A 27,442-nucleotide genomic window follows, 5' to 3' on the forward strand; every position below is an offset into this window, starting at 1 on the left:
AAACCTGGCTATAGCTTTTCTAAGGCCTGAGGTCCACCCTAGAGACCTTCTAAGGAAAAAAAAGGTGATTGCCTCAGCAGAGCTGAGCAGAGAAAGACAACAAGTCAAATACTAACAACACAAGATCTTTAGACCTAAATTAATTGATATTCTCAAGCACATATTTAGCAATATCATAAATGTTACCTGAATATACTGATAATATAATTATGAGAAGTCAGAGTGGAAAAGCAATGACAGACAAAATAGAGACAAAATAACTCCATTTGAAATTTTTGAAAAATTACAACAATGCTTAGAAAGCAAACGCAGATTCATCCCTCCATCAGTTCACCCACAAAGGGCAGAGGTGGGGAAGCTCAGGGTGGCAGCTGAGCCAGTACCTGCTGGCCGTCTCCATGGCATCCTTATTGGGTGGGGGGATGAGGAAGCAGACTGACGGCACCATTGCCTCGTTCCCTGTGGGGCTGATCACTTTCCACTTGGTCCTCTGTGAGTTATCTTCCAATACACACTCATCATTCTTGCAAATAGTTATCTGAAAAGACAAATTTACAAGTTACTGCTAAGGGATAAACAAATGACCTATTATTACCTGGTGCCTGATCCCAAGGCTATGAAATCCTTAAGGAAAAATCATTTTGGAGATCTTTATCACCTAGGGAAAGTTTCTGATTTTGACAAAAAGATAATGTGTATAAATATACAACCCAGGGATGGTTGCAACATGAAAGAAATAAATGAAGCATGCCTGTTACATGTCGAGTAACTCAGGTATGACAGTTACATGGAGACTGTAGGAGCTCCACGAGCAATCTCTCTGTATCCACAATGAACACAGTAAAAATTAAAGGGATATAATACAACTTTGCTTTTGTGATACTTCCATATCCTCCCTTCCTGTCACCCCACTCAAATCCCTGAAATGTTTAAGCATTTGAAATCATCAGCTCTTTCTCTTGGGAGACAGGTAACCAGTATTATTGGTTTCTGACTAATTTATAGACAGAAATATTGAGATAAAAGCACAGGAAGAGGTTTATTGAGCCTACTATGTGCTTGGAAGTATGCTAGGCCACTAGAGATACATATCCCACATATTCTGATGTGCTGCTGCTGCTAAGTCACTCCAGTCATGTCCGACGCTGTGTGACCCCATAGACGGCAGCCCACCAGGCTCCCCCATCCCTGGGATTCTCCAGGCAAGAACACTGGAGTGGGTTGCCATTTCCTTCTCCAATGCATGAAAGTGAAAAGTGAAAGTGAAGTTGCTCAGTCGTGTCTGACTCTTAGTGACCCCATGGACTACAGCCCACCAGGCCCTCCGTCCATGGGATTCTCCTGGCAAGAGTACTGGAGTGGGGTGCCATTGCCTTCTCTGATATGCTACTTGGTTACAAAACTGTGTGACAAACTCAGTTTACCAGGGAATGCATGGAAGGCAAAAGATCCGCCCTTCATTAGCGGGGTAAAGAGATTATTCAAGACTCTGAAGCCACATTAAGGAATTCAGACTTTCTGAAAAGAAATGGGGCAACTTCCCTGGTGTTCCAGTGGTTAAGACTTTGTCTTCCAATGCAGGGAGTGCAGGTTCAATCCCTGGTCAGGACTGGAGCTAAGATGCCACATGCCTCGTAGCCAAAAAACCAAAACATGAAACAGAAAAAATACTGCAACAAATTCAATAAAGACTTTAAACGTGGCCCATGTGTGAAAAAAAAAAATCTTAAAAAATAAAATAAAGAAGAACAAATAGAGAATTGTTGTAGGACTTAGGCGGGGGAGTGATTTTTTTTTTTTTAAGATCATGCTGGTGGTAGGATAAAGAATACATTGAATGGGAGGCTGATGCAATAATCCAAGTGGGTCTGATTTAGGTAGAAGCAGCAGGGATAGAAAGAAGACTTGAGGGATATTTGTGTGTGTGTGTGTGTGTGTGTGTGTGTGTGTGTGCGCTCAAGTTGTGTCTGACTCTTTGTGATCTCATGGACTGCAGCTGCCAGGCTCCTCTGTCCATGGGATTTTCCAGGCAAGAATACTGGAGCGGGCTGCCATTTCCTACTCCAGGGGACCTTCTGAACCCAGGGATTGAACCCACGTCTCCTGCACTGGCAGGCCAGTCCTTTACCACTGCACCACCTGGGAAGCACAGTGAGGGGTGTTTCTTTACAAACACTGACTTGGTAGCAGCTGTAGGAAAAGAGGAGAGGAGTCATGGATCTCTCTAGGATGCTAAAAAGCCCCATTTCTAGCCATGCTTAGGCAACTGGGTAGATAATGATGTCAGTTACTGAGGCAGGGAGCAGGTCAAGATTGTAGAGTTGAGGCTTATGCTTTTAATGATAGATTTGAGCATGTTTAAGTTCTAACAACAGAACTCTTATCATCTGATCTTTCCTTACTATCATAACCCTAACTGAAGGCTTCCCTTGTCCCTTGTCTCCCTTTGGAGCAGGAGGTACCCTCCCCACCTCCTCACCTCAATCTGCCTGTAGTCACAGATGGCCTTCACGGATATGGTGCTCTTTAGCATGTGGTCAGGACTGCGTGGTTTTAGCTGAACAATGGATTTTGATCTCCCAACAAGACTGGCAACGGAACTCTTGGATTGTATAAGCTGCTCCTTTTCATCCTACAAAATGAGAAGAAAACCGAAGAGACATTAATGTTGCTCCTCGGGAGACTGAGTCAACAAAGAAAACTGAGTGCTCCACTCCCTCTGAGAACGTCACTTCTCGGTTAAGTAGGGATCCTTGGTGGAGCCATCTTAGAAACACAGGGATAAAGAAGACAGGAGAGGATGCTTCTGTCTGCTACCAAGTGCATTTATACTCAAATTTTGCAGCTTTCTCCCTGTGCAGTTTTCAATGAACCATAAAGCCACATGCAAAAGCAAATAATAAATAAATAAAACAAAATAAGAATTTCTAGCTGCCAAATACAGCTAACAAAGGATTTTGCCAAATAAGGTTCAGAGAACATGGAAGTTAAAAACAATGATAACAACTAGGTTTTGGTTGTTATTATTATTATTATTCAGTTTCTCACTGACAGAAGCCAGCTCTTGCCTCTCCGCTTAGGAGAAGTTAGAGTTATGCTCTTTTAATTTTTTTATTTTTTAAATAATGTTATCTACCAAGCTCTATTAGAAATATTTTACTTTCTTAGATGGAATCAAACTTTCTAGAGAAAGATTTTAGCTCTTCAACCAACAACCTATAAATCAAAGTTGTTGGTGAAGGTATTGTGAGAAACAATTTAGGGTTTACCTTTTGGAGTCTTGCTGGGCTATATATACATAAATTTGATTGATTTGAAAGAGATCTCATGCAAAATTGAAACTCTCAAGTCTCTGCAAACCCAATTTTCTTAAAAACTAATGAACTTCTTGTCAACAAAATTGGTAGCAATCTACTACCAATTCCATTAGAGACTAAAAGACAGCTTTTATCTATTAGCCAGGATGTTTCGAGATCATTTTGACGTATTAAAAAGTCCCCAGAAGAGGGCTTTCTTGGGATGGAAGTAGATGTGATGAGGGTAAAGAGTTAATAATGTTAAGAAATGCCATTAAAGAATTAAGAATATGCAAGTAGAGAAAAAGAAATGCTTAAACAAACTACCTGTGCCTGTCCCCGGGAGCATGATTGGAAGAAATACAACTTTAACTTATTAGTTAAGAGAGAGGAATGGAATATGTCAGGGAGACAGCCACATTGTTCCATTCTTGAGAGCTGGTCTACCCATTTCAGTTTCCTTGCAATAAAGATGTCAATTTCTGTCTAACCCACAGCCAAACATCTCAAGCTCCAGAGACCAAATGCTCAGCGTGGTACAAGGTCTGAAAAGAACCAGAAGCCATGACAGATGCTCCCGAACCTGACGGACAAGCAGCGGAGCAGACCCAGGTGACTCCATGCCCCGATGACGCCGCCAACTCGATGCCCCTGACCTGGAGAGGAGGGAGCAGAGCAGCGACCCTCGAGAAGAGGAGATAGGACAACACCTGCAGAGGAGTTACCCTACGACAGGAAGGTACTCTGTGGGAGGGAGGAGATAATAGCCAAGGATTATTATATTCCTCCTTCATACTTGATGTGCCTCCGAGAGACATTCTAGAGACATTGGAAAAGTCAGGTCTTTACCCTTATTAATTCAGTTCACAAATTCTTTGCTCAGGTGAAACCACTGAGCCTAAATTCATTCATAGCTTTACAATACCTGAAAGCATTTTTTTTTCAATCAATTAATGTTCAAAAATTCCCCAGTCTCACCCACGCCAAAAAAAAAAAAAAGAAGAAAATGACACAGTTTGGGGTTATAATGGTTCTCTTACTTATAACTTGTTACTGAAATGTGAGACTTCCCTTGGCTTCTCACAAAGGAAAAGTAATTTCCATATTAAATATATATTTCCATCTGAATTTGAGATGTAGTTTGAGCCCCATCTTGTCAACTATATAATATATGCTTAGTAAGTAGTCTGCTGCTGCCTTTTACTACTGACACCACTGAAGGAATAGTTCATTGGATAATACAAACTTGATTTGGATTAAATCCTGCATGCAAAACTATTTTTAAAAAGTTAATATTGCTACATAAATAAACTGGATAGATACTGTATTACATCTAAATAAGATATTAATGTTTAAAATATCTCACTGTTACCAAAAGAAAATTTCCAAAGCAGGAAGAAATTGGCTTAGGTCTAGTTCATTGGTATTTTAATTCTCTTTGCACGAGAGAGTGAAAAAGAATTTGGTGTCAGCTAGTCCCATCAACCCTATTTGTCATGCTCTACACCCCATCTTTGGCTCCAACTAGTGCATTAAAACAGGAACAACGCAAAGAAACAGCGATGAACCCCATGTGGCTCAGGGGCACATGGCCAGGCCCTCGCTTCAGGAGCGCCCCCCAAAGACTCCTATTTGCACCTTCTTTAGGAAAGAGAAAGAGAACCACATTGACTAAACTCTAATCGAATGTGAGCAAAACTTTACAGTGATGACCCGCAGCCCCTGGCGCTTTCAAGGATATGAACAGCAGCAGCTGACAGGGTTTACTCTGCTTCCCAGAAGCAGTCATCCCACTGATGCAACACCCACCATGGAGTCCTGCAGCAGGTCCTCCAGGCGGGATAAGCTGGTGCTGTGGTCGCAGGAATACTTCCGTTTGATGGAATCTTGGAGGTTCCTCAAGAATGACTCCAGGTCTCGAGCATCACTGAAGAACTGCAGGGATAAGAGGGAAGGGTACCTGGTGCTCAGTGCATCATGACACCAAGATGGAGAAAGAACAACCCCACTGTGCCGGCTGATTAGACAGTCCTGGATCACAAAGGCCACGCCAGGGAAACAGCAGGGCTGCCTGCCACAAAGCCCACTGAACACAATACAAGAGTTAGTCTGCTTCACCCTTCAGAAACCACTGCTCTTTCTCCTTGTGTGCCGGCTAGTGACAGCACTTGACTGTCAGGTCTATTTCATGAAAAGCCTAGAGGTTGAGGGATCACGTGTTTCAATTTACTGATATGATTACAAAATGATCAGGAAGCTTATTTAATTAGAAGCAAATCCAAACAGAGATAATGGCTTATTTCCTCCTCCCACTCTCACCAGAAAACAAGCAGTATGTTCTTGATGTGGTGATAGATTGATGAAGGGAAAAAAAAAAAAAAATGGTTCTGATATTTTACAGCCCCTTCCACCAGGAGGTGGATCTATTTTTATCCCCCAGCAAAGCCCTCCCCACGCTGGGCTTGCTTTAGCCAATGGCACATTAATACATGTCACAGCAGAAAAAGACCTTGTGCACCGGGACACACTTTCTCTGGCTGCTTGTGGAACACAGCTACTCTTTCCCACTCCAGTGGACTTTTTGTTTCCCTGCTACCCTCCACCTCTGAAGTCATTTTATTAACTGTCATGTGCCACTTGAGCCTCCAGGAAAACCAAAAACAGGCAGAAAAAAATTTTTAAAAGGATCCAGTAGGATAGCCTACTGGATGCTAGAGACTTGCATACTGACTTGCCACCCCAGTCTACTGTCTGACATGGGAGTGACACAATCGGGGACCAACCGGCCCCCAGCCTGCCTGCCGACTGCCTGCAGCCATGCGTCACCCAGGCAAGACGAGAAAAATATCTTCAGCTAAGCCTAGCCCAAACCACCAACCCAGAGTCTCCTGGGGTCGTGGTTTGTACAGTAAAGGTTCACTGACACAGATGTGTTTTTAACCTCACCCATCCCATGCGCATGCTTGCAGGCACACGCCAGCACAGGCAGTCACACTTAGAGTCTCTTGCCTGAATGAAAAAAGGTATTCCCTCTGATGAAAACAGAGCCATCCTTTCTGATGCTCGTGCGCGCATGTGCGCGCACATGCATGCACGCGCACACACACACACAGACAGCCCAGGTACCTGAAAATAAGCAGTATTCTCTTTCAGGTGCTGCTCGACACACAAGCACAGCTGCTTCATCCACTGCAACTGGGACTGGACAGCGGCGCTGTAAGCCTGCAACGACCAGGAGCAAGAACAGAAGGGCAGGGGTTTAACAGACCTGCCACATGTGTGCGATGCACTCGTCCATCTACACTTCCGCTAGTGCCAGAGGCCCACAGAGGATACATGAGATACTTGGCTGGCATGAGCTCAAAGCTCCCCACAAAAGAGAGGCCTGTCTTTTATCCAACATGGTTTTGTTAAAAGAGGTTACACAGAAAAGGCCTCTTGTACACTCAGTTGCAACTAAATGATGGGGTAGCAAACCCTAGGCCTAAGTCAATCCTTCTGCTGCCTCCGCTGCCTCTTCCCTGGCCACAGGCACCACACCCAAGAGGCAGGATATGTCTAGACAGTTCTGTGAAAAAATATGGTTCAGGTCACTTTGCCCATGAAGTCAGGAGTTGATATCGCCTCTGGTGTTTCTCAGTGTCCTTGTTAGGCTATTATCACAACTCTCTGCGGTCTTTAGGGGGCTGGGGTGTAAAGGGAGAAGACCTAAGCTGCATGATCCTTGATGCTTCCTCCAGGCCCTTCAGCAGAGCTGAGTCTTTCATGTGAACACTTGTATAATTACAACCTCTGTGCACTTGACCCTCACACCCTCAAGTCACACGCACCTCCACAGTCTGCTTGGCGGGGTGGTTCTCAAGGGACAGTAGCTCAGCTGTATCTTGTAGAGACCGAAACACGTCCTGTTTCTCCTCTAGTTCCATTGTCAGCTCCTGAAAATTGAATTCAGCTTTATTCAATAGGTGCTATTAGGAAGGAGTAGAAATAAAAAAAAGGGCTGTGTTCCCTACCCTACTTTACAGGAGCCTGCAACCCAGGGTTCGTGCCAAAATGAGATGCATGAACAGTATGTGCCAGAGGATTTCAGAGAAGAGCAAAAATGCTGGAATCACTGGAGAATGACTCACAACAGATACGGGACCTGAGCCAGATGTGAGTAAGCAGGGGAACACAGGAGAGGCTGAAGGCAAGACAGGAGGGAACGAGGCTGGAGGGGAGAGTTCGTGTCCGTGCCCACTGACACAGCGCCTGACCCACACAGCTGACTGGTGGGCTCGAGGTTCTGTTAACACTTTAGGCCCCACTTTAGAGGCCAGCTCTTCTGTGCCGCTGGGTATCGATCCCTGCTATCAGATTTGACCTTTTCTCCCCGATGCTCTCTGAGCACTTTCCTTATGTCTCTATCATAGCCTAAGTTTCGTTCTTATAGATTATTTACTGTATTACAGTATCGTTTCTCCTTTACTTGAGAAGAATCATACTTCAGAGAATTCAGAATTTATAAGAAGCCAAGAATACACCTCAGTTAAACAATATTAAGCCTTGTACTATATTCGCTTGCTAAATGTTACTTAGCCTTTTACACAACCCTTTGAAGTGTCCCTATTATCCCATTTTACAGAGGTCCAGGGAGAGTAAATGACTTACCAAGGTCACAGAGCTAACAAGCAGAGGAATAAGAATTTCACTTAAGGTCTATCTCATTCCAAAGTCTATAACCTTGACCACAAAGTTAAATTGCTTATAAAATGATTCAATTTGCAGACTGCTGCTCTTGTCACCCAAGACACTGTCTTTCTAACTACATTCCAAATAAATTCATTCTAGAGCTTGATTTCCCCTCTCTCCATATACACTTTCTCACAGGAACAGATATATTAAGCAGGGTCCCTATTCTATTTAGCAAAATGCAAATCCCGAAACCCAGGCTCTCAGACCAGCCCCTCTGGCTCCTTCCGCTGCTGTTCCCAAATATGATGGGTCTGTTGTGCTAGACTCACAGAGAAGTAATTTTTCTTGGCCGAGATATTGGGATTGTTGTCACTCCAGTCATATGCTAGTTCCTCCTCCTCCTTCTCATTCAACCAGATCAACTCAGCTGTAGCTCTCGAGACAAATTTATGCAGGCTCTGAAGGTGCCTCATCCGGAAGCTAGAAGTTTCCTAGACAAAGGAAGGATTACAAGGTTAGATGTCAGCCTTTCATCTATAGAATATAGCACATTTGACATCAAAGCAAAGAATAGCTGAGGAAATGAATTTAGCTTTGCTTTTTAAATCTCTGGGTGTTTCTCCTCAGTTTTAAATTTAGTACTAGTTTGGTACAGGACTCCTGTGTCAATCCTAGCTGGAAGTGAGAACATGCCAGGCCTGTGTGGGGCTTCGTGGATAAAGAATGATCCTGGGCCGGTCTTACTCTGTACAATCTTGAATACAAGAATGAAGACCAAACAGAAAAGGGGTCCCTGTCCTGTCCATCTCAAACTTTGAGTTTTGATGGCCACTGCTTTGGTGAAGCATAATAACTATGATAAGCTCTACTTCAAACTTTCTGGGGCGGTGGTTTCTAACCCAGGAAGAAAACTGAGAAAAATGTGATGATACATATGAACAACTGCACAGGAAACAATATAACCTAATAAATAGAAAACCAAAACGGGCCCAAACCAAGAGCCTTCTGAATTAGGGAACCACATGCTCCACGAACAGAACAAAACAGAGTTACTCAAAACTCACCTTCAATTTACAATACTGTGTCTCCAGCTTTCCAAGGGTTTCAACATAACTGGTATGGAAATTTTGGGACATTTTTCCCTGATAAGAAAAGAATGAGATAAAAACATATTAGAGAAAAAGTAAACTATATCTATGGTATGATTTCAACTATATAAATATTACGTCTGCACACAGACAGAGATTAGTCACTCTGAGAGTCAGCAATTTGGACGGGGCATCTCTGGCTGAGATTTGACAGCTCAGAGCAGCACTGAGTGTGGACAAGCCTAGCAGAGGAAGACGCCTCACAGACCTCATGGTCTTCTGCTTCCAGCGATTCTGGGAGGTTTCTAAGCAAAACTATGCCTGCTGACTCCTCAAACTAGTTAGATGCTTTGTGGAAGAGGAGACTTAAAATTTAAAATGGGAGAACACAGAAGAGTGAGGGAGAGGAGAGATCGAAGAAACAGTTTTGCTTACCAGTTCTCTACTGCAGGTAGATGGGCAGTGGAAAGAGCATACATTTTTGGATCCAAGGGCCTGAGTTTGGAAACTGCATTCGCTACTTACTAATTTTGACCTTAGCTTTCAGTATCACTATTCTTTTCGGTAAAAAGGGGTTTGTGAAAAACACCTTTCCCACAAAGTTATTTCAAAAAAGCAAGAGATACTTCATGTACAAAAGGGACTTGTCAAGTTTCATGTACGAGACAGCTACACTGTATACTGCTCCATCGCACAGCCACCCCGGCTGCCCGTAACGGATTCCAAATGCCTCCCACCTCATACAGCCTGGCTTCTTTGACACTTGAGCCCAGTTCTTCCACACTGGCATGGATGTGCTGCTGTGTTTCCAGCTGCAGCTCCACACTAGGCAGGTCATTGCCCCACTCTGCTCGTTCCAGTTTCATCTGGGAAAAAAGAAATTATGAATATAATTTTATGAATATAATTTATTGCTAAGTTGGCAGAAAATGAAAACTGTCAGCATCAGTTTGGACAATGTGGCTGTGGAGAGGGGACTGGCAAAAAGGACATCTAAACCATCTCCATCTTGGCCTCTTACAGGCAAGTACGTTATGACGTACCCTCAAGGAGCTGGAGGATAAACCCCATCCCTAGAAGCAGCAATGGCAGCCCTTTGCTGCTGCATGATGGGAATACATCCCTGAATTTACCAACAAGAAAGGTGTCCCCATAAGCTGAAAGGCTTAACTTTACAGTTTAGGCATTTCCCTTTACGGAGTCTCTTCATTTCACAATCAGAATGGAGATAAGAAATAAATATCCATAAATACTAAGCTCCATTCATGTCATTAACTATTGGCTAATGGAAGGTAATTGTAAAAGAGTTTGTCTTTGAGCTTATTTGTTGGTACAGGGGGAATCTGTCATCAGAAGATGGGAAGAATTTCATAGAAAACAAAAGGGTTAGAGGGTAAGAGGACAGTGTTGAACTTGAACCATTACCCTAGAATACATGTGAATACTGCCCCTTAGAACTGTGTCTTGCTTACACTTCAGAGCTGATACAAAAACAACAGTGAGGCAGCAGCTCCTCTGCAATGAGGGAATTTGAGAAGAGCTAACTGGGGTTTACAGACTTGGCAACTTCTCCTACCAGCTCCCACGGAGAGCACAGTCAGCTGAAGGGAAGAGCTCCATGAAGGGCTTCAAATTAGAAAAGCCTATGCATTTAAGCCTTCCCTGGTGGCTCAGACAGTAAAGCATCTACCTACAATGCAGGAAACCCAGGTTCAATCCCTGGGTCATTCCTCATCCCCTGGAGAAGGAAATGGCAACCCACTCCAGTATTCTTGCCTGGAAAATCCCATGGACAGAGGAGCCTGGTAGGCTACAGTCCATGGGTCACAAAGAGTCAGACACGACTGAGTGACTTCACTTTCACTTTCATGCATTTAAGATGGGATTTTGATGATTTGAACTATCTTATTCTTTCAAAATTTAATAGAGAAGGGGGCTTGGGAGCTAGGCAGCAACGATAATTAAGGGAATCTATACAAGGGACCCTGCTTATTTAACTTATATGCAGAGTACACCATGAGAAACGCTGGACTGGAAGAAACACAAGCTGGAATCAAGATTGCCGGGAGAAATATCAATAACCTCAGATATGCAGATGACACCACCCCTATGGCAGAAAGTGAAGAGGAACTAAAAAGCCTCTTGATGAAAGTGAAAGAGGAGAGTGAAAAAGTTGGCTTAAAGCTCAACATTCAGAAAACGAAGATCATGGCATCCGGTCCCATCACTTCATGGGAAATAGATGGGGAAACAGTGGAAATAGTGTCAGACTTTATTTTTTGGGCTCCAAAATCACTGCATATGGTGATTGCAGCCATGAAATTAAAAGACGCTTACTCCTTGGAAGGAAAGTTATGACCAACCTAGATAGCATATTCAAAAGCAGAGACGTTACTTTGCCAACAAACGTCCATCTAGTCAAGGCTATGGTTTTTCCAGTGGTCATGTATGGATATGAGAGTTGCACTGTGAAGGAAGCTAAGCGCTGAAGAATTAATGCTTTTGAACTGTGGTGTTGGAGAAGACTCTTGAGAGTCCCTTGGACTGCAAGGAGATCCAACCAGTCCATTCTAAAGGAGATCAGTCCTGGGTGTTCTTTGGAAGGAATGATGCTAAAGCTGAAACTCCAGTACTTTGGCCACCTCATGCAAAGAGTTGACTCATTGGAAAAGACTCAGATGCTGGGAGGGATTGGGGGCAGGAGCAGAAGGGAATGACAGAGGATGAGATGGCTGGATGGCATCACCAACTCGATGGACGTGAGTCTGAGTGAATTCCGGGAGTTGGTGATGGACAGGGAGGCCTGGCGTGCTGCAATTCGTGGGGTCGCAAAGAGTCGGACATGACCGAGCGACTGAACTGAACTGATACAAGGGACACAGAGCAACCCAACCCTCTTAGATAATTGCTGAGTTCAAGGAACCTCAGTGTGCTGCATAAGTATTTGGAATGTACACCCACCTGCATTTCTTCTACCCAAGACAGTAGTTCATACACAAATCGAAGATTTCCTTCATCTTCAGAGGAGGAAATAGACACAAGTTCGGCCCGAGTCATAGGCTTTCGGAACCAGGAGGTAGAAGAAGAATGGGTTACTTTGGTCAAGGGTTCTGCTTTCAGATGAGTAGTGGTTAAAGTAGAGGGTGGAACCAATTCAAGGGAAGTGAAGTGGCCCTTCCGGTACAAGTTCGTGCACTCTAGACGCAACGTGACCAGCTCATCCTGCAGACGCATGACCCTGAGATGGAAGAAGAGAAAGAAGACATTAAATTTATAATGTGCTTTTTAAGATAAAGATTTCCCTATACATTTGACAAGGATGAGGTAAAAATATAGATGAGATCATCTTAGGGAAACTGTTTTTTAAAAAGAAAAAGTGTTCTGTGAATGCAAGGTGGTGTTATGTACATCTTCATGGTTCAGAGTCATCTTTGAGGCAAGTGCCAAGTTACAGTGCTACCTGGAGGGAAGCAAATCAAAACCAGCGTTTACAACTCCTGAATGATGCAACAGAATAAACCATGAACTAAGAGGTCAAAAGGTGTAGCTCTTGGTCTCAGGTGTGTCCACAGATCCTCATCCCCTCCATGTGTGTGGGGTTCCTCCTCTATGAAAATTTACATTGAATCGCTCTAGCAGTTCTACAGCAGATGTGGTACCACAGTGCTGCAGGTCCCTCTGAAATATGTGGGGATGTTATAAGATGCCATACACAAACATTAGGGAATCCTTCAGGTATTTAGTGGGCAGGGCCTCAAATAAAGGAAACCTGCTTCTACCATGAGAATTTTCCTGCCTCAAATACCTGTAGCATCCCTAATGAGACACTGATCTCTAACGTCCAGGCTGTAAGATTCAGTGCCTGACTCTTAATATCTGAGAACCAGTAGTGATCAGGCCCTCTGTTTGAGTACCACGTTGCTCACCTAAAAGCCAGCTCTTCTAGCTGGTAGTAGTTCTCATCTCGTAGGATTTGGAGATCCACCTGCAGCTGTCTGATGAGACCTTCACACTCCTGAATGTACATGATGACATCTGACTCGCACTGCACTGGCTGCCCTGACTCCAGGTGAGCAGCATCCTGAGAGAGAAAGGGAGAGTGAGAGGGGGATAGCTCCCTCTGCTCTCACCCACTTGGACCCAGGGAGCCAAGGGGTCCACTGCAATTCCAAGACAAACGAAGCTGGATCCCTCAACTGTTGACGTTAACCATTACAGCACAGGATGAAGAGTAGAAAACATGTGACATGAACATGTGAGATGAAACAGTCAGACTTACAGCCTGCAGTGTATTTTTAGCTAGTGTCAGTTTTTCTTCACAGTTCAAAGCACCATTCTGGATTTTGTTTGCAATCTGTAGCAGCAATTCCAGCCTAAAATAATAAGGTGAAAACCAGAGTCAAGGGCAGAGCTCAAAGCGGCCCAGTAAGTCATGCCAGATCCCCTCCAGACTCTGGACCTACCTCTCTACAGCTGGCCGAAGTGATTTCTCTCGCTCCAGCATCTCAATGATGAGTTTTCCCCACTCTTCTTCCACATCATTAGGGTGATAACCTTGAGGCAGTTTAATTCGGCCAAATTCAATCCATACCTAAAAAAAAAAAAAAGAGAGAGATACTCTTTTAGTCCAAAAACACAGCCATGCCCTCAGGCCCCAGTTTTAATTTATGCCTCGTCCATCACTTCCTGCTTCTTTGCCCAGCCATTCAGCAATTTTCCCCACTGTCTAATAAGAGATGACAAGTGAATATTTTAGCAGTACTTCACCTTCAGGTGAGAACAAAAAAAATCACCTCTAAAACAGGGACCACTTGCTTGAAATCCCTCCATTTCTTACACATTTTCCATAAATCCTCCTGTCCTCCCTAACCCCACTGTGGAAATGCCCGTCTCCGCAACTTCAAATTCTCTAGGAATCAAAATGTGAAGGGAAACCTCTTTTCTTTCTTTCTATCTGAGAGAAAGAATTAGTCTTCCCCTGAGAAATAGGAAAACATCCATAAAACTCCAGATTTCTGAATGAATGTGTGCCACTTTCCAATAGGCCCTTTGAAAAACAGTGACGGCAGAAACTTCCTCTTTACTGTAAACTCTCAGGAGCAGCCTGAGAGTTACGCTTGATTTGTCACTCTGAGAATATTGCTATTAACGAAGGTTTGGAAGACGATGCAGGGAACAAAGTAACAAAGGGCCTGCCAGCAAACCCCCGGTCTCAGCAAAGAATAAGCTTCCTTACCTCTAATAATTTATATAGTTCCTCGATTCTTCCTTTTTCTCTCTCCTTGGCCAGAATTTCTGTTTCTTTGAAGTGTATGTATTGATTATAAAGTGCCTACAAAATTAATATTTGGTGAATGAACACAAACATTCCAGTTTTCATACCATCTCACCCAGAAGCCAGCAGCAACAAGCTTTGAGACTTACTCCCCAGAGTGAATTTATGAAAAATGATTTAAGTCCATAACTTTACCTTTAGTTCAACAGGGTTCTGGGGAAAGGATTTATCTGACATCAGTATTGTGTGCTGTTTGATCCAGGGAATGAGGGAGTCCACTCGGCTTTGGTATTCTTGCCACCTGGCGTCCACTTCCTATTGCCAAAAGGGAAACACCACACACGCCCTGATTAGCAGTGTGCAAGCCAAGCTCAGGAGAAAGTATCTCAGGCCACCCCAAACCACGTAAAGCCCTTTCCTTTAATTACTGACACAGACACAGCCGCTCAGTTTAACAGAGTCCCAGTTTCAAAGCTCCTCAAGGACTCTCAAGATGGGATTCAATTTCCTGACACCTAGAATAGCCTATGCTGGACGCTACAAAATTAGCGCTATCTACATTCATTCCCATGGACCAAGGACAACAGCCATGTATAAAGACGATGTGGATTCAGTCTGCTCTGTACAAAAGTGCCCTGTACACACTGAGTGCTGTAGAAACATAGTCTAATCAATACACTCCACCCAAAGCAATCACAGCCAGAAGGTATTTTAGGAAAATGTTCTTTTACCGTAGCACTGATCCCTTCTCCACCCTCGGGGACTTTAGGGAAGGCATCATAAATTGAAGACACATAAGTGATTACAGACTTCTCATCTGGAGATGGCACATCCACATCTGAGAGACAAAGGGCAAGAAATCTGTTAGAACAACGGAACCCACTGGGGAAGAAATAATGAATGTATGTCAAACACCGGAATTCCAGTCAGCTCTCACCTTCTGCATCCAGTAACCGGGTGACCCCTAGTCTTTCCGCTACTTCGAATGCCTGTTCCAGATTCTCTCGGTTGCTCTGGATCTGTACCCTCTCCATATCTACCAGATCAGGTCTGCAAAAGTCCACCAAGACATATGAAATGCCCCTAGCTACAAGCACATGGGAATTCATACAAAGAAACCCTCTTAAAAGTACTCAAAACTGAAAAATACTGGATGAGTTAGAGAGAAAGCAAGGGGTTTAGAGGAGCACTAGTTACCTTGTTAATCACATTCCAGGAACCCAGGGCTCCCTAATTCTAAACTTATAGGATAGTAGGTTTGCTGGATTTCAAGGGCAAGGTATCAATTTTCCCAATGCATGGTTATGACCACTAGGAGTACAATAATCTTGATTTTTGTCATTCAAAATTCCTATTTTCCTCACCCACTCCAAGCAAGTTCCCACTTCTTAGTTATAACAATAACTAATTGTTATTTCCTCCAAGTGAATCACACTGACCCTGGAGGCCTGCATGGCCCACTCCTCATCCATGACTCTGCTCCAACATCCTCATCAGAGAGGCCACAGCTGACCACCCTGCCCAAAACACCACAACCCCCATCACTCTCTTCCCTCCACTGCCCTCACCCCTGTAAGACAGCATACACTTATGTGTTTATCGCCTATTTTCCCCATTGAAAAGTAAGCTCTATGAGGGGAAGAATTTAGCTGCTTTCTTCACTGCTATATGAGCCCAGTGCTTAGAAGAGCAGGAGTTCAGTACATATTCCTTTTTTAAATAAAAAAAAATGAATCAGAGCCTGGATTGTCAGCTGAGAGGAAATGTGGCATTACAGCTAATTACAAGAAAGAGATGAGAAGCAGCCTCTCCAGGCCCCCAAGGCGCCGCTGTATTTACCTGTATCGGTGAATAAGCGCATTGAACATCTTCCCATCACTCCAGCAGGAGGAAAAGTTGGTGCATTTGATTCCTGTGTAACCAGCTGTCACCTTCTGGGTCCACAGGAGCAGCTTCTCCTTAGCTGACATGTCCCCTGATTCTCCACTAATGTAGATGTCAGAGATCTGTCAAAAGATAGGACATGAAGTAATTTAAGATAAATAAGATGGAGCCTTTTAACCTTCTCTTCATACATGATGACTCTTAGAAGGAGATCCAAGGCTGGTATCACTTCAGATGAAAACTCCCAACATATACTCATTCTGTCTGGTAGTCAAAGAAATGCAAATTAAAGCTATGAGAGGTCATTTTTTTCACCTGTCAAATTAGGAGAGTTTTTATTTTTTAATGATACTGGTCAGCATTGGAGAGAATATCTAAAATTGGGTATTCTCATGATATTGCCACTAGTGGGAGTATAAAGGGCATAAGTTGCCTCTGGAGGGCAGTTTTTAAATAAGTCTTAAAATAGACATATATTTGATAGAAAGTTATCAGAGAAATGTGCAAAAAAATTTATACACAAATGTTTATCAAGACCGAAAGAAAAGATAACAATGAAAAACAAACAACTGGGACTACATGAAACTAAAAGACAGCAAGGGAGACAGCAAAGGGGACCATCAACAAAATGAAGAGGCAACCTATAGGATGGAAGAAAGCATTCATAAATCCTATACCCGATAAAAGATTAATCTATAAAACATGAACCCACAGAATTTCATAGCAAAGAACCAAACAACCCAATTTAAAACTGGACAGAAGATCCGACTGGACATTTCTCTAAAGAAAACATACAAAAGGTGCATGAAAAGGTAGTCAACAGCACTGCTCACTAGGGAAACGCAAAGTAACACCACAATGAGCTCTCACCCCACACCTACTAGAATGGCGGTCATCAGAAACAAGGAAACAAGTGTTCAAACAAGGTAACAAGTGTGGGTGAAAATGTGCTGCAAAGGGAATCCTGTGCGCTCATGGTGGGAATATAAATTGGTACAATCATTCTGGAAAACAGTATAGTGGTTCAAAACAGAACTGCCCTATGATCCAGCAATCTTACTTCTGGGTATAAATCCAGTGAAAGTCAAAGTCACTCAGTCGTATCTGACTCTTTGCGACCCCATGGACTATACAGTCCATGGAATTCTCCAGGCCAGAATATTTGGAGTGGGTAGCCTTTCCCTTCTCCAGGGGATCTTCCCAACACAGGGATTGAACCCAGGTCTCCCTCATTGCAGGCAGATTCTTTACCTTCTGAGCCATCAGGGAAGCCCAAGAATACTGGAGTGGGTAGCCTATCCCTTCTCCAGTGGATCTTCCCGAACCAGGAATCGAACCAGGGTCTCCTGCATTGCAGGCAAATTCTTTAAAACTGAGCTATCAGGGAAGTCAGGGATGCATCCAAGGGAAATGAAAACAGGATATTGAAGAGGTTATCAGCATTCCCGTGTTTACTGCAACATTATTCACAATAGCCAAGACAGGGGAACAACCTAAGTGTTCCTCAACAGACAGATGGATAAAGATGTGTTATATACAATAAAATATTATTCAGGTACGAAAAAGGAAACCTGCCATTTGTGACAACATGGAGAAACTTGAAGGTATTATGTTAAGCAAAATAAGCCAAAGACAAATATTGCATGATGTCACTTTAAATGTGGAATCTAAAAAAAAATATATCAAAGCCATAGAAACAGAAAGTATAGCACAGTGGTTGCCTGTGGGGTGGGAGAAATAGGAAGAGGATAGAAAAAGGGTACAAACCTTTAGCTGTAAGCTGAATTTAAGGCCTGAGGATCTAATGTGAAACACAGGTGTCTACAGGGGAAAATACTGTATTGTATAACTGAAATTTGAAAAGTGAATAGAACTTAAATGTTCTCTCTCACACACACACACACACACAAATGTGAGGTGATGGATGTTAGTTAACTAGATGGTGGGAAACCTTTCTCAATATACACATACAGGCACATAAGCACACACTGCAGGTTTGGTTCCAGGCCACAGCAATAGAGGAGATATCAATCACAGTAAAGTGAGTCACACGCATTTTTGGTTCCAGGTATACATAAAAGTTATGTTTATACTATATTACATGCACAATAGCATATGTCTGAAAAAACAATTAAATTGTTTTTTACACCTTAATTTAAAAAATACTTTATTGCTAAAAAACGCTATGATCTGAGCTTTCAGCAAAATGTAATCTTTTTGCTAATGAAGGGTTTGAAATATAAGAATCAACAAAATGTGGAACAGAGACACGAGGTAAGCAAATGTTATTGGAAAAATGATACCAGCAGTCTTGCTCACTGCATGGCCGCCACAAACCTTCAGTTTGTAAAAAAAAAAAAAAAAACAGTATTTGTAAAGCACAACATTTGTCTGAATATGAAATCACCATGATGTACACTGTAAATATGTCACAGTTTTGTCGATTATACTTCAATAAGGCTGAAATTTTTTCAAATGCTTATCAAAATATGATAAATATTTTACAGCAAAATGTTACAAAGAGCTCAAACTCTAATGAGGAATTGATTGGTCACAAATTACAACACATACACAAGGCAGAATTCTTTATAGCACTTAAAAAGGTATGCTTTAGTTTAAAAAAAAAAGTAGTAATTGACGAGGAAAAAGTAAATTAATGAGATGAAGTAAAGTAAAATAAAAAATGTGTTGTCAAATAAACTGGTTGCCTTTGCTAAGTCTTCCTCCCGAGTAAAAAGACTCAGATATTTTTACCATATAAAGTTTGCTGATTTTATTACCAATACAAAAATCCTACTTATGGGGAAAAAAAGTATGCTTTCGAAAATGTTAGTGACAGGAAAATAAACCACCATATTTTGTAAAAAGAAAAAGAAGGGGGCTTCCCTGTTGGTCTAGAGGTTAAGACACTGAGCTCCCAATGCAGGGGGCATGGGTTTGATCCCTGGTCAGGGAACCAAGATCCTGCATGCCACATGGTGCGACCAATAAACTAAAGAAAAAAATTTTTAAGACTAAAAAACAAAAAAGAAAAATACAAACAAAATAATAAATAATAATAGTGATTTTACATTAAAAATATATAGTTAAGTAACAGTCATATATATGCATAATGTGATAGATACATGTATGTATATGTATATACACCAAATTAGTAATCATAGTTCTATCTAAGTGATAGCATTATAGATGATTTTTATATTTCCCAAGTTTTCTACATTATGTATATTTTTATATTTAGGAGAAAAGTTATTTTAAGAAACCTCCAAAATCTAGCACAGGACCTACTTTAGAGATGGCAGTCTTGAGAGAGGAGAAAAGTACATGCCTTTGATTCCACACAGGCCTAGGTCTGAATCTCAATTTCACCAACTGTAAATAGGACCTCGGTTTATGACATCTGTAAAGTGGGAATCACACCTATTACCTTTTTAGGATTATACAGTGATGTACCTAGCCCAAACAAACGGCTAAATTCAACAAATAAGTGTTCCCTCTCTCTTCCTTGAATAAATGGGGGTCTTCCTTCAGTTATTGCTGGCCTAACTCCCACAGCACTGATAATCTATATCATCACTTAAATGTTATCTTGTATCACTGGCTATTATTTAATATGTTTTTATTATCTAATATACGCTTCCCTGGTAGCTCAGCTGATAAAGAAACCATCTGCAATGCGGGAGACCTAGGTTCAATCCCTGGGTTGGGCGGATCCCCTGGAGGAGGACATGGTAACCCATTCCAATATCCTTGTCTCGAGAATCCCCATGGACAGAGGAGCCTGGTGGGCTACAGTCCATGGGGTCTCAAAGAGTCAGACACGACTGAGTGACTAAGCACAGCACATTATCTAATATCTCCCTGAGAGCAGGCTTCCCGAGGTGCAGATACTACATCTGAACTATCAGAACGACTGAAAATCACAGCAGCCGCTAGGAAGGAGAGCTCCCTAACACAGAATATGTCCCAGCAGAAGCCTGGATACTGTGGAAGAAATAACCTCCAGATCTGAGACTCAGTGATCAGGGCTGTTCCGTATTATCACCCATTGCACCTAGTGTTGTGCTAATCATATAATGGACAAATTAAAGTGTCTTAATTAATAATCATTTGGTTAATAAACAATGTGTATATGAGTCACTCAGTCATGTCCAACTCTTTGAGATGCCACGGACTGTAGCCAGCCAGACTCCTCTGTCCATGGGCTTTCTCTGGGTAAGAATACCAGAGTGGGTTGCCATATCCTTCTCCAGGGGATCTTTCTGTCCCAGGAATCAAATCTGGGTTTCCTGCATTGCAGGCAGATTCTTTACCATCTGAGCCATCAGGGAAGCCCAGTAATAAACAATAAAAATAAACAAATAAAATATATTTGGGGATAAGACCTGCCTAGCATCATGAGACACATTACTTTTTTGACAGCAAACTTACTTAGCAAATAATGTATAGTGTATCATCAAACAAGCTAAGGACCCAATAATGGATCATGTTGCCCAAGCCATCATCCTGAGAGTCCAGTGTAAACAGCCTCTCACCAGTGCCATTTCCCTGCCAGTGCTCCTCCACAACATTCCTGTTTATTTCAACAGCTAAATGACACCCCCTCTGACATAGCCCAGTTCTTCCACTGTAGTGTTTCACATACACATCAAAGCAAAATATTGCTGGGAACAGGAAATAGATTTGTTGATATGAAAAGGGACAGAATTTGAATAAGCAAAATGAAATGTGAGTATCTGGGTTCTTGACCCTAAAAAGCAATTCCAGTTAGTCAACTGATACTGTATATCCACAATATCACAGTCAGTATCTCTGATGGCATCTCCTGTCTGACAATCACTATCTTTGTATATTGTATTGGAAACAGTTCAATGAACAGCTGTACTTCAGATTTTCCACACAGCTATAATGAGACAGGGAAATGTTTAGATCCCTCAGGGAAAGGAAAAATACCCTGTTTGGATTAGGGCCTTCCTAGATTGCGAGCTGGATGAGAAAAATGGGATTATCATCGTAATCATCTCAGTGATTAAATTTGGCTTTTGTCCATCTCTTCATGTGTTGCTCACATGTGATTGCAGTGCTGTCCTCTGAGCTATGTAGAAGCTTTTACCTTCATCTCCCAAATGAAGAATTCTAGCTTCAGAGCCAGGGAGCTTTCTCCCTCATCTGGATGTTTAAAAGGAACATTTGGGAAAAGGGGACAGCCTCGTTACCACCTCAGAGACTAAGCTCATCTACCTGAATTCTCTTTCAACACACACTTCCCACAGCTTGATTAATTCCTTCTCTGAAGCATGTCTAGCAACTGAATATGCTCCTAACAAGACAGTAAAGAATCTGCCTGCGATGTGGGAGACCTGGGTTTGATCCCTGGGTCATGAAGATCCCCTGGAGAAGGAAATGGCAACCTTTTCCAGTTTTCTTACCTGGAAAATTCCATGGACAGAGAAGCCTGGCGTGCTACAGTCCATGGGGTTGCAAAGAGCTGGACATGACTGAGAGACTAACACACACGCAAATCAACAAGAATTTACTGAACAGCATCTCATCTGTGCTTCACACTATGGCAGACACCATACGTCAGGAGGAGGGAGAAGAACAAAAAAAGTCAAACACCATGTACTCATTCTGCTGTGACTTCTTGAGCAAAGATTATGTCCTAGGAGCTGTGTTCAAGTTCTTGGTATCTCAAGACAAAAGCACAACCTTGGGCCTCAAGCTCAAACAATTTAGTACGGAAGACGACGCCAAGCCGAGAGATCAATGCTGTGACAGAGGTAAGCAAGTAACGCAAACCAGCAGCACCAAGGAGCTTGACAGAGGCGACAAGACAACATCTTCGCTGAAATTTAAGATCTGAGTAGAAGTTAGCCAGATGAAAAAGGGGAAACTGAAAACCAGACATGCTTGCTCTGAAAGAACTCAGTTGAGACATGCCATATCTCTGGCTAAAATAAGCCTACTCCAAACAGTAGGCAGTCCCAAATCTCCCCAAATGACAATAGACAGATGGAAGAGAGAACTGGAGAAAGGAAAGCTCTGTGGCCCCATGAATACATAAACTTTTAGAAACTTATTTACACATATACTCATATTTAAAATAACCCACTTATTTACAAAACAGAAACAGATTCACAGACATAGGAAACAAACTTACAGTTATCAAAGCGGAAGGAGGGGATAAATTAGGAGCTTGGGATTAGCAGATACAAGCAACTGTATACAAAATAGACAAACAAGGTTCTACCATATAACATAAGGAACTATATTTAATATTTTGTAATAAACCATAATGGAAAAGAAAGTAAAAAAAGAAGATATATATGAGTCACTTTACTATATACCAGAAACCAACACAACAATGTAAATGAACTACATTCAAGTTTAAAAATGAGCAGCATTTCTAATGCATCTAGTATTCATGCTTATTTTTACCTTTACATTTCATAAAATCATGTTATTCAGAGTCTTCACAGGCATCCTTACACAGTCTTATTCATACATAAAGGTACTTCAAAAAATAATAAAGCTACTATTTGGGTGCATTTTCAAGAAAACATCATCTACATTCCTTTCTAAGATTTCTGAGATACAGCAGCACTTGTCTGAATCCACGCTGTCCTTGTAAATTTCATCCCCAGCCACAAGAATGCAATTGTGTAATAGTGTTTTTTTCCCATTCATTCTATTGCTATTTATGATTTCCATAATGTGATCACTTGCTGTGTGTGTGTTCTTTTATAAGTGATGTGGGTGATGTTTTGAAAATTTTCAGGACGTCCCTCATGGTCCAGTGGTTAAGATTCCACTCCCACTGCAGGAGGTGCTATTTGATCCCTGATTGGGGAACTAAGATCCCATGCACTGTGCAGCATGGCTAGAAAAAAAAATGCTTTTAATTTTAAAAAATAAAGTTTTTAAAAATATGATTAAACACAATTGCTACATTAAACACTTCAACTTAGGTTATATTCTCAAGAACAATAGCTAAAACTTTCTTAGATTTTCGGTTACTCTTTTCTTCTTTGTGGCCATGTGGCTTGCAAGATCTTAGTTTCCCAACCAGGGATCAAAACCAGGCCCCCTGATTGGAAGCACAGAGTCCTAATCACTGGACTGCCAGAGAATTTCCTCAGTTACTCTTTTTGTTGAACCAATTTTGTTAGTTGATCTCTACAAAAACTGGTATCCAATGAATTAGCAGATTCATTAATCCTTTTTCATGAACTGACTATAATTTCACTGGGAGCCCAATAACAAGAAAGACTTTATTTTAAAAAATCCAATACAAAGAGAATCCGCCCCCCTCTTTTTTTGAAGGCTAAATTTGAAGGAAAAAACTTTACCTTGTACTTAGGCATATGTGATAAAATCACGGGAAAGAGTTTCACATAATTTAAGGCCCCAAAACGGAGAAGGCAATGGCACCCCACTCCAGTACTCTTGCCTGGAAAATCCCATGGATGGAGGAACCTGGTAGGCTGCAGTCCATGGAGATGCTAAGGGTCGGACACGACTGAGCAAGTTCACTTTGACTTTTCACTTTCATGCATTGGAGAAGGAAATGGCAACCCACTCCAGTGTTCTTGCCTGGGGAATCCCCGGGACGGGGGAGCCTGGTGGGCTGCTGTCTATGGGGTTGCACAGAGTCGGACACGACTGAAGCGACTTAGCAGCAGCAGCAGCAAGGCCCCAAAAGAGGAACAATAATATAGTAAATATAGACTTCCCTGTTGGTCAGTGGTTAAAATGCCACACTCCCAATGTAGGGGACCTGGGTTCAATCCCTGGTCAGGGAACTAGATCCCAGATGCTGCAACTAAGAGTCCACATGCTATATCTAAAGATCCTGTATGCTGCAATGAATAATGAAGATCCCACGTGCCGTAATGCCTGTGTACATGCTAAGTCGCTTCAGTCATGTCCAACTCTTTGTGACCCCGTGGACTGTAGCCTGCCAGGCTCCTCTGTCCATGGGATTCTCCAGGCAAGAATACTGGAGTGAGTGGGTTCCATTTCCTCTCCACATGTGCTGCACTGCTGCTGCTAAGTTGCTCCAGTCGTGTCCGACTCTGTGCGACCCCAGAGACGGCAGCCCACCAGGCTCCCCCGTCCCTGGGATTCTCCAGGCAAGAACACTGGAGTGGGTTGCCATTTCCTTCTCCAATGCATGGAAGTGAAAAGTCAAAGTGAAGTAGCTCAGTCGTGTCCGACTCTTAGCGACCTCATGGACTGCAGCCTACCAGGCTCCTCAGTCCATGGGATTTTCCAGGCAAGAGTACTGGAGTGGGGTGCCATTGCCTTCTCTGTGTGCTGCACTAAGACCCAGCAAATAAATAAATATTTCTTTTAAAAAATATAGTAAATAGTAATATTCAACAGAGGATCTCAGCATAATTAATAATTAGTATGGGCTAGAGTACTGAAGAAGGAAATGGCAACCCACTCCAGTATTCTGGCCTGGAGAATTCCATGGACTGTATAGACCATGGGGTCGCAAAGAGTGGGACACGACTGAGTGACTTATACTTCACTTCAGAGTGATAAAAATACTTCTTAAAGAAATGTGATTTAAATGCATCCTTGAAGGATGTTATAGAAACAAACAAACAAAAAAAAATGAAGAAAAGAATTCTATGTAGAACGTAGATACAAACAAAGATTAGAAGCTGGAACAGAAATAGTGGTAGACGGTTAAGAGGTCGACCTGTTAAGACATGAAAGTTCTACTTGGGAATTATTACAGGAGAAAAGATCAGACAGATTATGGAGGGGTTGGAATACCAGGCTGAGGAATGTGAACTTTATAAGTCTATGTAAGTCTCAGGGAATGAACTAGATGTAATGAGCTAATAATAATACTTGATTCATGTGCCAATGGCACCCCACTCCAGTACTCTTGCCTGGAAAATCCCATGGACGGAGAAGCCTGGTGGGCTGCAGTCCATGGGGTCGAGAAGAGTTGGACACGAGTCAGCGACTTCACTTTGACTTTTCACTTTCATGCATTGGAGAAGGAAATGGCAACCCACTCCAGTGTTCTTGCCTGGAGAATCCCAGGGACGGGGGAGCCTGATTGGCTGCCGTCTATGGGGTTGCACGGAGTCGGACACGACTGAAGCGACTTAGCAGCAGCAGCAGCAGCATGAGTCTTGAAGTTTCTAGCTGACTTTATCCCACTACAGTGAAGGCATCAGACTTTGAAAACTTTTCATTCAAGAAACAGGTGAGGGTACAAGGTAGTAATTCATTACAAATGCCTCGCTAGGGAGATCTTATGGCAGCTGTGTTTATTACCAATGGGAGAATTAGGTAAAGATCACGTGAGCTCTCCTTTCAATATTCAAATTCAGAATCATGGAAGACTTTTCAGGGACTATAATTAGAATGGAAATCCTAGATCACAGAATATGGGCATTTTTTAATTCTCCTAAATATCACCAAACTACTGTCCAAATAACAACACCAATTTATACTTCTATCAACAAGGCTGTAAAGTGTTTTTTCCATCATTCTGCATCTTTGCCTACACTATGCATTTTCAAACTTTTTATTTTCTGCCAGTCTCATGGGTATAAAATAGCATTCTGTTGTTATTTTGAGTTTTATATCTTTGAATACTAGTGAGAAAGAATCCTGTGTATGAGGCATTTGGGTTTTTTCTTCTTCTTCTTTTTGTGAATTGCTTACTCCTGGGTTTCCCCTATTTTTTCTACTAGCATGTTTACCTTTTTCTTATTTATTTATAGAAATTATTTAAATAACATCAATAACTGATGACTGAGTAACTAACAGTTTCACTTTCATTGTGTTTTACTTGCATTAATTCTTACAATTCTCACAACAACCCTGAAAAGTATATACTATTCTTATCCTCAGTTTACAAATAAGGAAGTTGTGCCACAGAGATATTCAGTAACTTGCCCTGAGGTACACTGCTAGTAAGTAGTGGAGCTAGAATTCAAACTCAGCCAACCTGGCTCCATACTCTTAACCGCCTCACTTACACTACACTTCAAATATTCTGGACATTAGTCTTTTTTCATCATATGCACTACATAATGTGTGTGTGTGTGTGCATGCGTGCGTGCTCAGTCGTGTCCAACACTTTGCAACTCCATGGACTGTAGCCTGCCAGGCTTCTCTATCCATGGAATTTTTCAGGTAAGAATACTGGAGTGGGTTGTCATTTACTTCTCCAGGGGATTTTCCAGACCCAGGGATTGAACCCACATCTCTTGAATCTCCTGCATTGGCAGGCAGGTTCTTTACCAGCTGAGCCACCAGGGAAGCTCCATGCACTGTATAATAATTCCACCATTATTTTTCCTAACAGTAGAGAAGAAAAACAAAACTAAGAAATGGTTCTTTGAAAAGATTAATAAAATTGGCAAGACTTCAGCTAGATTCACCAAGAAAAACAGTACACAAATAAAATCAGAAATGAAAGAGATGTTACAACTGATGCCATAGAAATACAAAGGATTTTAAGAAACTACTATGAAAAATTATACACCAACAAGTTGGACAACCTAGAAGATATGGATGAATTCCTAGAAATATACAACCTAACAAGACTGAATCAAGATGAAATGAAAAATCTGAACAGACTGATTAATATTAAGGAGAATGAATCAGTAATCAAAAATCTCTCAACAAACAAAAGTCCAGGACAGCTTCAATGATAGACTCTATCAAACATTCAAAGAAGAATTAACACCAATACTTAAATTTCTTTCAAAAATAGAAGAGGTGGGAACTCCTCTAAACTCATTTTATGAGGCTAGCATTACCTTGCTAACAAAACTAGACAAAAGCAACACAAGAAAAGAAAATTACAGGCTAACATCCCTGACGAAGAGATCCAAAAATCCTCAAAATAGTATTAGCAAATCAAATTCAACAATACATTAAAAGGATCCTATACCATGATCAAGTAGGATTTATTCCAGGTATGCAAGGATAGTTCAACATCCATAAATCAGTCAATGTTATATACCACACATTAACAAAAGAACAAAAGTCATATCATCTCAACAGATGCATAAAAATCACTTGACAAAATTCAACATTTATGATAAAAATTCTCAACAAAGCAGGTATAGAGGAAAGGTATTTCACTATAATGTTAGCCAGAGCTAACATTATACTTGACGATGAAAAGATGAAAGCCCTTCCTCTAAGATCAGGAACAAGACAAGGATGTCTACTCTCACCACTTT

The 27,442-nt window shown here is 41.8% G+C and overlaps 1 protein-coding gene across 3 annotated transcripts in view; it reads right to left on the minus strand.

Moving 5' to 3' along the window:
- The window catches only part of MACF1 (microtubule actin crosslinking factor 1), a 320,564-nt gene that overhangs the window by 142,513 nt on the left and 150,609 nt on the right, over positions 1 to 27,442 (minus strand). For all 3 annotated transcript variants that reach the window (XM_055586319.1, XM_055586318.1, XM_055586320.1), the window contains exons 7-23: positions 16,173 to 16,339; positions 15,271 to 15,383; positions 15,065 to 15,171; positions 14,529 to 14,648; positions 14,295 to 14,390; positions 13,522 to 13,649; positions 13,338 to 13,431; positions 12,985 to 13,139; positions 12,020 to 12,296; positions 9,796 to 9,924; positions 9,035 to 9,112; positions 8,300 to 8,461; positions 7,127 to 7,231; positions 6,423 to 6,518; positions 5,106 to 5,231; positions 2,480 to 2,632; positions 384 to 538 (exon numbers count right to left, since the gene is read on the minus strand). In XM_055586319.1, the coding sequence (XP_055442294.1) occupies positions 384 to 538; positions 2,480 to 2,632; positions 5,106 to 5,231; positions 6,423 to 6,518; positions 7,127 to 7,231; positions 8,300 to 8,461; positions 9,035 to 9,112; positions 9,796 to 9,924; positions 12,020 to 12,296; positions 12,985 to 13,139; positions 13,338 to 13,431; positions 13,522 to 13,649; positions 14,295 to 14,390; positions 14,529 to 14,648; positions 15,065 to 15,171; positions 15,271 to 15,383; positions 16,173 to 16,339 (2,261 nt within the window). The remainder of the gene's footprint in view (positions 1 to 383; positions 539 to 2,479; positions 2,633 to 5,105; positions 5,232 to 6,422; positions 6,519 to 7,126; positions 7,232 to 8,299; positions 8,462 to 9,034; positions 9,113 to 9,795; positions 9,925 to 12,019; positions 12,297 to 12,984; positions 13,140 to 13,337; positions 13,432 to 13,521; positions 13,650 to 14,294; positions 14,391 to 14,528; positions 14,649 to 15,064; positions 15,172 to 15,270; positions 15,384 to 16,172; positions 16,340 to 27,442) is intronic.

Source organism: Bubalus kerabau, chromosome 6 (assembly GCF_029407905.1).
Source record: "Bubalus kerabau isolate K-KA32 ecotype Philippines breed swamp buffalo chromosome 6, PCC_UOA_SB_1v2, whole genome shotgun sequence".
Taxonomy (NCBI): Eukaryota; Metazoa; Chordata; class Mammalia; order Artiodactyla; family Bovidae; genus Bubalus; species Bubalus kerabau.